This window comes from Rosa chinensis, chromosome 2, assembly GCF_002994745.2.
Source record: "Rosa chinensis cultivar Old Blush chromosome 2, RchiOBHm-V2, whole genome shotgun sequence".
Taxonomy (NCBI): domain Eukaryota; kingdom Viridiplantae; phylum Streptophyta; class Magnoliopsida; order Rosales; family Rosaceae; genus Rosa; species Rosa chinensis.
Genome location: NC_037089.1, coordinates 82,718,804 through 82,732,031, shown reverse-complemented (window position 1 = coordinate 82,732,031; position 13,228 = coordinate 82,718,804). Strand labels below are relative to the sequence as shown.

The 13,228-nt window shown below is 39.1% G+C and overlaps 3 protein-coding genes across 3 annotated transcripts; 2 read left to right on the top strand and 1 right to left on the bottom strand.

The window, feature by feature from the left end:
* The first annotated feature begins 822 nt into the window (after positions 1-822).
* On the top strand, positions 823-6,290 carry LOC112187415 (granule-bound starch synthase 2, chloroplastic/amyloplastic). Its single transcript, XM_024326183.2, has 8 exons — positions 823-1,419; positions 1,644-2,196; positions 3,141-3,205; positions 3,483-3,560; positions 3,670-3,780; positions 3,896-3,940; positions 4,473-4,646; positions 5,123-6,290. The coding sequence occupies exons 1-8, from the start codon at positions 1,060-1,062 to the stop codon at positions 6,077-6,079; spliced, it is 2,343 nt and encodes a 780-aa protein (XP_024181951.1). The 5' UTR covers positions 823-1,059; the 3' UTR covers positions 6,080-6,290.
* A 124-nt stretch (positions 6,291-6,414) lies between these two features.
* On the top strand, positions 6,415-7,553 carry LOC112187416 (E3 ubiquitin-protein ligase ATL4). Its single transcript, XM_024326184.2, has one exon. It carries the CDS (start codon positions 6,554-6,556, stop codon positions 7,304-7,306), a length of 753 nt encoding a protein of 250 aa, XP_024181952.1. The 5' UTR covers positions 6,415-6,553; the 3' UTR covers positions 7,307-7,553.
* Positions 7,554-8,213: 660 nt separating this feature from the next.
* LOC112190397 (DCN1-like protein 2) lies at positions 8,214-12,158 on the bottom strand. The gene is made up of 9 exons (XM_024329828.2): positions 11,838-12,158; positions 11,082-11,205; positions 10,814-10,865; positions 10,539-10,614; positions 10,337-10,419; positions 9,803-9,899; positions 9,144-9,189; positions 8,819-8,904; positions 8,214-8,701 (listed from the first exon to the last, which is right to left on the bottom strand). Exons 1-9 carry the CDS (start codon positions 11,893-11,895, stop codon positions 8,397-8,399), a joined length of 927 nt encoding a protein of 308 aa, XP_024185596.1. The 5' UTR covers positions 11,896-12,158; the 3' UTR covers positions 8,214-8,396.
* Between the last annotated feature and the right edge of the window lie 1,070 nt (positions 12,159-13,228).

Sequence of the window (13,228 nt, the reverse complement as noted above, 5' to 3'; positions counted from 1 at the left end):
CCAGAAAAGTTGTTGAGCTTTACATGTAAACAAATATCATAAAACTTCACAGTTAACGCATTATCGACAAGTAAACCACGTTTTCCATCATCACTGATCTTTTCCGTTGAAAAAGCAACAACCTCTTGATTCAGTGAGAGGCTAGTAGCCATGAGTCAGAGAAAAAGGCAAAAGAGTAACTTTCAGAACCAGAATGGTTAGCAAAACGTGGCATTCGTTAATTGTTCTAACAGATCAAATTTAATAATAATCACCACACACTGAGCTGGTGGTGAGTCATTTCAGCCACCACGTTTCAAATCCCTTTGAAATTTTGACCTATAATTTCCATTTTCAGAGAGAAAATCATTGCTTTTTTATAAGGTTGGTAGTAAAATATTAGCGGCAGGCCTTGCATAGAAGCCCGGCCCACACACCCCAAAATCTCTGACAGACACTAGTGTCAGGAGTATGTGGTCAGATGACAGTACCATCCAAAACCCTCAAACTTAACTTGTTTACCCTCTCACTACTTCCGGTTAGGAAAATTTCACAAAATTGTCACTCAATTTTGACTCATTTGACACTTTGTTCACTAAAGTTTCAAATATATCACTTTAGTCACTCAACTATTACACTGTCAATCACTTAAGTCACTTTGTTAATTTTTTTTATTATAAAAAAATTATTTGAGTGACTTAAGTGATTGATAGTGTAATAATTGAGTGATTAAAATGATATATTTAAAACTTCAGTAACTAAAATATCGAATAAGTGTAATTGAGTGACTATTTGTATAATTCTCTCTCTCACATATTTTCAGCCTCATAAAACCCACCCCTCCATGATTTACACTCCTTCACCTTCTGGGGGACCCATCTCAACGACCCTTCACAGAGATTGTGCTCCTTCTTCTATGTCCATGGTTCCCCTGTCTCTAGCTTCAAGAAGTTCTCAGATTCTCAGGCATTGTTCTATTGGGCATCACTCAGCCGCCATTTCCTGAATTGGGTTTGCTTCTTTTTCCAATTTCCTCAACTGGGTCTGCTTTATTTCCCACTCAAATCATCTCACACACTCATGGCTTCCATAAAGTCTCTGCCTTTTGTGATAGAGACCAAGGCTGAGAGCTCTGTGCTGCTCCACAGCGAGAACAGTCGCCGGCTCCGATTCCCATTCTTCACTCACCGGCGGTGGAGGGCCGGTGAGGTGAGTCTGATCAGTGGTTCAGCAAGTGGGTGTTCACAAGCTGTGGGGTTGTGTAGTGGGCAGATTAGTTCTTGCACAAAAGGTCAGCTTTGGAGAGTGAAGCCTGTTAGAGCAATTCGTAAGGTCTCTGGGGAAGGTGTGGAGGACAAAGGTGAATCAGAGGATGCGCTTCAGGCCACCATTGAAAAGAGCAAGAAGGTTCTTGCTATGCAAAGAGACCTACTTCAACAGGTAATTTCTCCCATGGCTTTTTTTATTGTGTAGTAGAAATGATTCAGATGTAGAATGTTAGCTTCCCTTTTAGTAGTTTTATATTTGATGGTCTTTTTAGTGTTGGTGAGTTAAAAAGAAGAAATTTTTTGTTTTTGTACATTGCTTTGTATATAGTATTTCTGTATGTGGAGGTGTTTTTAGTGGCTAAGGAGAGTTGAAGTAAGAAACTTTGTGTTTTGTAGATTGCTGAAAGAAGGAAACTGGTATCTTCTATAACAAGTAGTACTGTAGAAGATCAAGAAGAGGTTGATTCTTTTGAACAAGAGGATTCTTTTTCGGATGTAGAAAGTTCTTCAGGTGGTGGTAATGGCACTATTGAAGAACAAAATGACAGCATTGCTTCAAGCACCTATGGTCATTCAACTGCAGAAAAGGAACTAGAAACAGTACCTTCTGCTGTTAGTAGAAGCTTTAGTGAAATTGAGAAGAAGCATGAAGAAACTGTGCCTCTTAATAAGGCTCCCTATGAGGCAGAGTCCACAAAGCATGTGAATAAGACTAGTGCCAAGTCAGAGTGGTCCGATTCTCTGCCATCTTTTATTTCAACTACTGTTGAGACGTCCTCTCTGAAAGATGAAGAAGAGCATGTAGATCTGAAAGAACCAAGTTTACAGGAGGTCAATGTTGGGGCAACGGATCCTACAATCGAAGACGTGAAGCCCCCTCCTTTGGCTGGGCCCAATGTCATGAATATCATATTGGTGGCAGCAGAATGTGCTCCGTGGTCAAAAACAGGTAAACTGGAATAAGCACATACTCTGAAGTGATATATCATTTATAGGGCAGAAAGTAGCACACATTTTTGGTTAGAAAATAAATTTTTATAAACACTCTGACCTGCACATGTACATAGAAGTACAAACAAGAATGGGGATATATGTACATTTTATTGTTTTACACTACTGAAATTTGATATGATAGTTAGAGATTTGTTCCCAAAGAGATTGGCATAGATGGGAGATGAGATGAAATGTATCCATAATGTCTATCTGTACCATCTCAGTCCATTTGGTTAGTTATTCATGCCAAAGTATAAGCTAACATGGGTCTTCAATTGGATCGTTGCTGAATGAACTTCTCGTGGGCTAATATCTAGTCTTCTGGTGATGCTCACAACCAGTATGTTAATGCTTATTTCCTTTAGTCACTAGTCATGAATACGTCATTGTCAAGTTAACTGGTTGAAGTTCAGGCTACTCACTGAACCATCAGAATTGCTATTTTTTCAATTGAAACATGATAAGGTGTTGATAGACATGCATATATTCATTTCTGTAACTAATCTTCCTAATATGTAAACTGGTTGCATAGGTAGTTTGGCTTCTATAAGGTCTCTACTCTCTAGTTACATTTACTGGATACTTAAAGAAAAAGAAAAAGGGAAATGAGGTCAATTGTTGTCAGCCATCACTAGAAAGGTACTGTGGAAAGTTGATAGCATAGACCATCACAATTTTGCCAAAGATGTCTCCATTTTTTTTTCTTTTCTTAAGATTAGCAAAAAAAAAAAAAAAAAAAAAAAAAAAAACAAGGGTACTGATAATAATAGTCTGGTCAAGCTGTTGAACCTCTTGATTAAATTTTACCACTGTGACCTGACTCTTCTGTTCTGTTTGTGTGTTTGAGCACACACTTATGCATTTTGATGATTTAGAGATTAATAATGAAGAGTCTTGTAGGTGGGCTTGGAGATGTTGCTGGAGCTTTACCAAAGGCTTTGGCTCGGCGTGGCCATAGGGTTATGGTATTGCTTTTCTCTTGAATACCATTTCAATAGGAAGTGTTACTACATCATAACATGAAACTGGTTTCCAGAATCTCCTTGGTGAGCAGTTTCAAGGAAATGAGCTCCAATTTATTGGAATTCTACGTCTGGGAACTTACAGTTAGAACATCCAGCACTTGAGTTTAATATTACCCCCTATTTGATTTACAATTCTATGGCTGTTCAGTGTTTAACCTCAATACTTTTATTTCCTAGTTTTATTAATTTTGTTAAATATTCTCTTTCTCTCTCACAGGTTGTGGCACCTCGGTATGGCAATTATGCTGAACCTCAAGATTTAGGAGTCCGGAAAGGATATAAAGTAGATGGCCAGGTATGCAGCATCTGCAGTACTTTTTTTTAATTTTTTTTATAACAAATATTCTGTCAAGTTCTGAATTACATAGCTTTTAACCGCTCATTTGTAACAAATGACTTCGCAGCATATGGAAGTAGCATACTTTCACTCCTATATTGATGGCGTAGATTTTGTCTTCATTGACTCTCCTATGTTCCGTCACATGGAGAATAATATATACGGAGGAAAGCGTGAGGTATAATATCTGTTGTCATTTTAGCTTCAATTGATTCTCAAGAGGGATAAACAATGGTTTGCCGACAATTGGAGATGATTGGTTTTCATTTGAATAATGTTGGATGATGGTGCAGGATATCTTAAAGCGGATGGTGTTATTTTGCAAGGCTGCTGTTGAGGTACATTAGTTGAATGCTCATTTGTATAGAGTCAAATAAATAAGCAAATGCTGTTTTACATTTCTCAAGCATCTAATTTGTGTGGTGGATATCAGTATCATATCAGTGCATAGAAGCAGATACAGACTTCACAGTCCAGATATGTAGACAAAAGAAAAAATCTATTTGCATAAAGCCATAGACCTTCTGTTAGCGATGACCTATTTCATGTCAGAAGCTAGAATAAATAAATGAATGAATAAAATGATGACAAGTATATTGGTGCAACCAGTTTAATAGGTCACATGCAAGTGTGCTTATAGTTTTTCCATCATTCATCGACATTTTTCTATAATTCTTAGGAAAGGAGTACAAAATGCAGCATCCACCAAGAATTTTGATTTTGTTGGTCTTGCACCTAGAAATGCTGAACATGAAATCATGAATTAACAACAAATATTAGGTCATTTCTCTTTAATATTAAAGTTGATTAAACGAAGTTTATGTCCTTTTTATCTGCTTAGATGCCATAAAGTAAATATATTTGTTGCAGGCCCCTTGGCATGTTCCCTGTGGTGGCATTTGCTATGGTGATGGAAACTTGGCTTTCATTGCAAATGACTGGCATACTGCACTGTTGCCAGTGTATTTGAAGGCGTACTATCGAGACAATGGCTTGATGTTATATACAAGGTCCATCCTTGTAATCCATAACATAGCTCACCAGGTTTGTTCCTTGCATAAAATTCATCTAAACTGAATCTTGATGTTAAATAATATTTTTGTCTCGGGAAACTTGAGCATCTGCATAGTTAGAAAGTAAACTCAAGTGGTTTCACTATCAGTTGGTTGAACAATTGTACAGGTTTATATAGAGGAGACTGCAGAATTCTTAACATGAATGTGTTAAAATGTGCTCACAAGATTGTAATTAAACTAGACCAACTTGTCTATACTTTGTGGCCAATTTAAGTTTAGGAACTTGAGTTTCCAGTCTGTACTGCATGTAAAGCATAAACATCGCTAAACGGACAATTTGCAAAGATGAGCCAAAACCACTTTGAATTGGAAAGATTATTCAAGTTTTTATTGGAGTTTTGTTTTCAAGTAAAGTCCAGAACACAATAAGCTGTTAAAAATTTTTGAATGTCATCCTAGTAAAAATAATTCTTGGGATAATCATTACTTTTGTATTTGATCCAGGGTCGTGGGCCGGTAAGTGATTTCTCCTTCATTGATCTTCCACAACACTACTTGGACCTTTTCAAATTGTATGATCCCGTTGGAGGGGAGCACTTCAATATCTTTGCTGCTGGTTTGAAGACAGCCGACCGTGTGGTTACTGTAAGTCATGGATACGCCTGGGAGGTTAAAACAGCTGAAGGTGGTTGGGGATTGCATGGGATCATAAATGAAAATCACTGGAAACTCAGCGGCATTGTTAATGGAATTGATAATAAAGACTGGAATCCACAGTATGATGTTTTCTTGAGATCAGATGGTTATACAAACTACTCCCTAGAGACACTTGAGACTGGCAAGCCTCAGTGTAAGGCAGCTTTACAGAAGGAGCTGAGTTTGCCGATCCGTGAGGATGTCCCTTTAATTGGTTTCATTGGGAGACTGGATCCCCAGAAAGGTGTAGATCTTATAGCACAGGCGATTCCGTGGATGATGGAGCAAGATGTGCAACTAGTCATGTTAGGCACTGGAAGACCTGACCTGGAACAGATGCTGAGAGAGTTTGAACATCAATACAGAGGCAAGGTCAGGGGATGGGTTGGTTTTTCTGTAGAAACAGCTCATAGAATAACTGCCGGTGTAGACATTTTGCTCATGCCATCGAGATTTGAGCCTTGTGGACTGAACCAACTATATGCCATGAACTATGGGACAGTTCCAGTCGTTCATGCTGTCGGTGGACTCAGAGATACTGTACATCCTTTCAATCCATATGAGGAGTCAGGGCTTGGGTGGACATTTGACAGCGCTGATACAGGTAAGCTCATCCATGCATTAGGTAATTGCATATATACTTATCGAGAGTACAAGCAGAGTTGGGTAGGAATCCAGAGACGAGGGATGATGCAAGACCTAAGTTGGGACAATGCTGCTCAGAAGTATGAGGAGGTTGTTGTGGCTGCAAAGTACCAATGGTGAGAGCTGTTGCTGCTTCATGGCACTCTTTGCAAGCTTTACCGAGATATGCCGGGTTTTCACCACGGTAGTTTTTACTATGTAAATATTGTTAAAAAGATTATTTGTCTTTCCTCTATTTCTATATGATTCACTGTGTTTAAATGTTAGCTCCTAAATTTTTCCGGGAGCAGTTCAGTGATTTAAAATAAAATTTAAACCCTTGGGAAATGAATTCACTTGGGTTGAAACTGAGAAATGAATTCCTTGTTATATAAAATAAAATAAAATTTAAACGCCAAGCAATTCGCCACGTGTCAGTTTCTCATAGGTTCGAAAGGCTAAAGGGGCCGACTTAAACTTTTCCCTCCTTGAATCCTCGTCTCTTTCCTTTGGCGACTATATAAAGCTCACTACTCCGAACCAAATTCAAATTCAAATCTGATAAACACACTCTCTCTCTCTGACTAGACCAAAACCCTAACCACCGCCACAACCATGTCATCGCCGGCGATTGTGCTCCTCATCCTCTTCATCCTGGTCGTCGCTGCTTCACTCCTCCTCTACTACCTCCGCCGATCACAACCTGTCCGTCACTCCGCCAACGCCCCCGTGCCGCTGCAGCACTCACAGTCTCGCCGCCGGCAAGTCTCTCCTGCACCTTCCTCCTCCGGCCTCCTCCTCCTCCTCCCGCGGTTCAAATTCTCCGACCTGAAACGCCCTGGCTCCGTCACCGTCGGCGGAGACTGCGCGATTTGCCTGGCGGAGTTCGAGCCGCAGCACCAGCTCCGCCTCCTCCCTCTCTGCCTCCATGCCTTCCACGTAGATTGCATCGACACCTGGCTCGCCGGCGAGTCGCTGATTTGTCCAGTTTGCCGCGCCGTGGTCTTCCGGTCCGACTCGGACCTCCTCCTCCAGACAGCCTCCTCCGCCGGCGGAAGCTTCCGGCTGGCGATCGGCAACGTCAGCAGCGGCCGGCGTCAGGACAATTCGAGGAGCTCGCGAACTCACTCAATTCGCGGAGGTGAATTCGAGTATGTTGTGGATGAGGAATGGGAGCTTCAACTCAGAGATGCGATTCACGACGTCGAAGGCGAGGACGGCGAGATCGTCGCCGTCGTTATCGACAGCCAACCTCCGCCGTCTACGGTGGAGTATCAAAGCTCCTGCGGCATGATTTTCACAGGGAGCAGCCGTCGTTGGACGGAGCTATCCGAGGGACTGGAAACGATTTACCGGTGGCTCTCCTGAAGTTGAGGTGAAAGAGATGACTTAAACGACAGTCGTTCCCACAATACTAAGACAACGTTTTAATCAGCGTGTTTAGAAAAACTGAAGGAGTGAAAGAAAAGGAGAAGAAAATAAGGTAGAACTGTGTTTGATAAAGCTCTAGTATTAATGTTCAATGCTATCAGCAACTAGTTGTGGTTCGTAGAAATCAGTGAAAGAAAACAAGTTAGATCAAGCAATAGTATAGTTCGTAAGATGCGACATTTTTCAATAATCAATCATTTCTTCAATTTAAATTTTTAGTTGTAAGTGACTCATGGTTGTTTATTGAACGGAGCTCAATAAAATGAGACCAAGATCAAGTATGCAGGACCATTGTGTTTTAGCTAATAGCCTAATAGTATAGACTAATGATATCTGATTAACATACTAAAATATGGTCCTTGGGAATCTATTTACAATGCAGATTCCTCGAAGAAGAAATTAGGATTTACATTGATGGGAACTCATTTCATTTGAGTTAGCGCACAGGACATGATGGGCGTATCAGAGTAACAATTGATGATAGCTCAGAAGAAGAAATGGGTAGCTTTTTCTAAGCTTCAACAAACAAGGAAGCTAGGCTTCCTACTTTCTACGAATTACATGTTAAAGAGAAAAGAAACTTTCGTTGCATTTTTCAGGGTTAAGTTTTGATCCAGTGGAATTTTCCCTCCTCATTGTTGAATGAGGTCCAGAGTATGAAAAAACCATCCAAGGCTCCATTTAAATGATTTAAGTTTTGGAAAGATTAAAGACCGTGCAGAGGTTTCACCTTCTTCTATCCCCTAATGCCTAGGCACTCTTGAATCTAAATAAATCACGACAAGGTAATGGAAAACAATCACGTAATTCATCACTAATTGCATTTCAATTGGCCTCTCCAACGTCATAAATGCCTAAAATTCAAATAACTACAGGAAAAAACAAATTAATTTATTCATTTTATCAATTGCAATACAAGGACTATCAACACTCGCCAACCAAATTAATGAAAGACATCACCAAAAAAGGAATCCTAATTGGTCTCCAAAGCATACAAATAGATCAGATGAAAGAATATTGGCAACTTTTATGTAAATGAAACTCCCCTCTCCCGTAAGAGCCCTGCAAAGCCCTTTGACAGGCAACCTTCAACTGCACACGGAGGTTTGGAGGAATTTAATGGATTGCTATGTCTAATAACTTCCATGCATTCGTCTACATGATTTCCTGGTATATCATTCGCTGGCCCGTATGACATCACCCGACTCCTCTTAAAGCTTAATGTAGGATTCAAGTCTGTACACTCTGGGAAGGAGGTAGGTGAGGACTCCATTTCATCGATATCAACATCCCCTGGTATTTTCCTCTTCAAACCAGGATAACTCTTCAAGCCTGCCAAAGAAAACACCACAACAGTACAATGAAGCGTTACATTCCATCACATATAAATCTGGCAACAGTCAAGGTAAAGGACAACGGAGCTGGTTGAAAGAATAGTGATTGAAGTACCAGGTAGAGGTTCATCATATATGCATGACCAGGATTCTGAGTCGCCACAGTTACAAAAGTTAGAATTAACAGTAGATCCCGAAAACCTGTAAGACAGAGGACACAAAGGAATTAGATGCATACATATAACAAAGTTAAGAGTTTAAATGGTTTTATCTCCTTTCCCTGGCATTTTATAATTATAACTTAAGCTATTATTCATTTAGGTGTTATCCAGCTACAATGTCCAGTCACACTCCACCCCCAACCATATGGGTAGAGAAGATGCCATTTGACCCAAATACTGTAAAGGAGTGAGAAGGATACGAGAGTCTAGTAATAGAACCTGTACATATGCTCAACAAAGTCATCTATTAAGACAGGCCAAGCTCCTGCAAAACCGTAAAAGAAAAGGTTAAAAGTTTTTCTCATACGAGGTGACATAGAACTCTCAAGGGAGTTGTCTTACAGAAGTCACATACCAAAAACCACAAATAAAAGTCAAATGCATGTGCATATAGTTTCCAGTTGCAACCACACAGACGATCCTAACCAATATCCACAGAGGCAATGCCAGAAATGATGAGGGAAGTATTTATCATATGTTTAGTTGGCCAAGATAGAAGAGACAAATTTGGAGATGCTTGTAAATCTCTAGTGAAGTAAAATGACGTTCAGAAGTTCTGACCTCACATACATATTTGACTTCGCTAAAGAACCTCAATTTTATAAAATACACATTAAATCAAGAACCAAAAACAGCTCCAGTGATTTCAAATGTAGCAAATTATAAAAGAGGATCAGTAGCCGAAACAACCAGACAAAAATTCAAAAAGTATAACCAGATGGAGAGGGGTTAAGTGAATAAGAGAAAAAAAAATAATATTGGATGGGTCCTATTTGATAGCCTCACTCACAGGACAGATTGATTCAGTAAAACAAATTCAAATACATACATTTCAAAATGTCATCTCAATCATCAGATAGAATTTAGATGATAGATACCTTCAGGATCATACCCTTCCAAATTTTCATGTACACACCGACTAAAAGCTAAAACTTGCCGCCAAGTATCTTCAGAGATGTTATGCCGCTGATTTTTCTATGAGGAAAACCAAAATTAGTTGCCTTGAAACACGCACATGAATCCGAAAGAAAGAAAAAAAGAAAGAAAGGAAGAATAATAATATTATATTTCCTGTTCCTCTATACCAAATAAAACTAAATGTCTAAATCCATGGATGCAGTGGTTGGGGATGAGAAATATGTGGCATGAGATAAACAACAGTACATACAACAGTCGCCAAATTTCAGACTTTAATTCTTTTGTAGTGGGTATAATGGTGGTGTTGGCACAACTTTTATCCTTGATTACAAAGCCACTTTAGTGATGAAACTTAGCACGTCATATTTCCAAATTAGATGGCATCAGAACAATAAATTCTTGATCTAGCCAGTGTCTTCACTAATAAAAAACATGTGCCCCACATAACAAAGACTAACAAGCATAGAGTCACAGCAATCTTAGCATGTTCGTACCTCAACAAATTCACACCATTGATTCAGCAAGCGAAACCTCCCAGCTAAGACTATTCTCCATGCAGAAATCGCCTTAGGTACGGCTGCAAATAACTCAAAGAAAGGAAAATGAATTTTCATATGGCTATTGTTGGAAATTAAGACAAGAGATTGAGAATTATTATACTGCCTGGAACAAAAAAATAAATAAAATAAAACTTACTGATACTCTTCTGACCACTTTCGCGGCATAAGAAAAACACAAACTCATAGAAGCGCGAGAATTCTGAGAAGTCTACCTGCAGAGAGAGAGAGAGAGAGAGAGAGAGAGAGAGAGGAAAAAAATTATTCTGTTTTTAATCGAACCTTCAAGTAGAAAATACACACTTTCCCCATAACATACTCACAGAATTCATTTAACAAAACAATAGCATATAAAGCACTAGTTTAGTCATTAACATGAATCTGCTTTAAAAACTTCTGGCACAGAAATCTCACCACCAAGTCAAGCTGTGACATTAGCTTGCTGATTTCATCAAAGAGTGATACCCTGTCAAAGTGAACACTCTAGGTTATCGAAATATCCAATAACCAAGGGGAAAATAAAGATGGCTCCACTTCCAAAGCCAAGTGTCAGAAACTCAGAATGTTACTTGAACAGGAAATTTCCTATACAGAATAATGCAGGACACAACGACCAGTTCATAAGGGCACTCCAAGTTATGGACAGTAGCACAACCCTGGTTTGAATATAGAAATTTCATACCTAGCACGCAGTTTTGAGTCCACCAGATTTAAGAGCTGAGTTAATGCCTCCTTTGAATATTGGACGACCAGCGATTCATTGTTTTGTCTGTAACCTTCCCCATACCCATTTCCTCTTCTGATATCTGCCATAAAACAGTCGGATATACTTGTTAAAATTCAAAACTAAAATTCTCAAAATGACTGGATAGACTGTACAGAACCAATGATTTAAACAACTTATATCTCATCAACTCGAAACTGGAACTTCAGAACAAATCTCCTAGAAACAAAACAAAAAAACAAAAATAATGGTACTTTTTGAGATTGTGAGCATGTATGGCCAAAGACCAGTCAAATTGAATTCCATTCTTCCCCAACATAGTTAAAGATAATCCAAAACTCATTCACTAATCCGCTGACAAATGCAATTAGCTAGTATAAAAAGATCATAACTTTATGCAATGAACAAATTCAATCAGCTCAGTACAGGTGACTTGTCCCAAAACGCTTAAAAACCCAAACAACTCAATCTTCTACCCAATTTTCCCCCCAATCAAATAAAGAAAAATTACCAAACCCAACTCCAAAAACAAGAACAGAGTACCCTTTGTATCGTTTCTGGGTAATCAAACACAAAGACATAAACAACCCACCAACAAAGACTGTTCAATTGTAACCCAAAGCAATCGAAGATTTAAAATTTAGAGAAACCAAGCATAAACTAGAACCAAAGATATTTAAAGATAAAAAAAAGGTTGGGAGGAATTCAAATTACCACAGTATCGGCGATAAATCTCGTATATGTCGGAAGAAGCCGAGGCCGACGGATCCATGCAGCTCCGGCGAGGTTGGTTTTCGCGGCGGAGGAGATGGGGGTGGTCTGTAAGTCTCTACAACACCACCAAACTTTAAGGTACCGACGCTTTTTCTATCTTCGTTTCTTCTTTCTTTTGTTTCTGTTGTGTTGTGAAAATGTGTTTTGTTTGAGTGTAGGACAGAAAGAGAGAAGAACCCAACAAAAAGAGAGCTCTTGGTGAACCGGATCCGGGACCGGGTTGTGGGTCTCAAGTCTCAGCCCGGTTGATGTTGGATAGGAAGCACGAGAAAATCTTTTGAAAGATCTTGGGTGACAACATTTGGTTACAGAATTTTTTGAAAGAAAAAAGTTGGTCGTCGGTGATGCCGCTTTTATTTGTGGAAAATAGCTATGGAAAGAGGGAGAATTTTTTAGACTTGTGATGGCCGTTAATTGATGACGCAACGGAGTCTGAATGTATACGAATATTTTGTGAAAAAGATAAGTTTATTCGTAATAAGTATAATTAAGAGATACAGGATGCATGGGTAGCAACATGGTGTTTGGAATTAAAAATTTTACTTATCGTCTGATTTTGTATTCTCTGTCAATATTATTCCACTCTAATTTGACCGTTAATTATTGATGTATCACAATAGCTATTCAATGCATTCAATGCATTCATTACTAATGTAACTTTCTAATCTCTTATTTCCCTTTCTCAAATATATATATATATATATATATATTCGACCGTTAATCTAGTTAAATTGTGTTAAATCATTCGACATTAACCTGACTCGTTGTTAGATCTTAGATCAAAATTTACTAAATTATATTAATTTAAAAATTTACCAAAGACGGTCCATATCGAGAATTTTGAGCAAGACCGGTGCGTCCTTACGTAACTATATAACTACAGATGCGTAATCATATTCCTACACGGAAATGATTGCCTTCTCGTTCACGATCGAATCAGGAATTAGGACTGCATTATTGTTTATATGCAGTCAATGAAATGGGTCGTGAATTAGATAACTTCTCCTAAGTCCTAAGATAGTAATCAAGAAGAGCAAGCAAAGGATATGTCTAGTTCCGAAGCAAATGACGGTGACCACATGTCCCTATGGGAGCTATTAGGCTCTTCCTCTGACCAAGGCGTGTCATTGCACAGATTTACTATCGGAGGGCGAATTTTTACTGGAGGGCTACCTGGAGTCATCAATCGGACACCTGTGTCGTGGCCGAGGGCATCCAAGGCCGCCATAGAGGCCATGCCAAATGTAACAGTGACATATGAGGAAGGAAAAGAATGCAGTATATATTTGCTTGATGGCTTGAAGGCCGGCGACGAAGCCAAGGAAATGCCT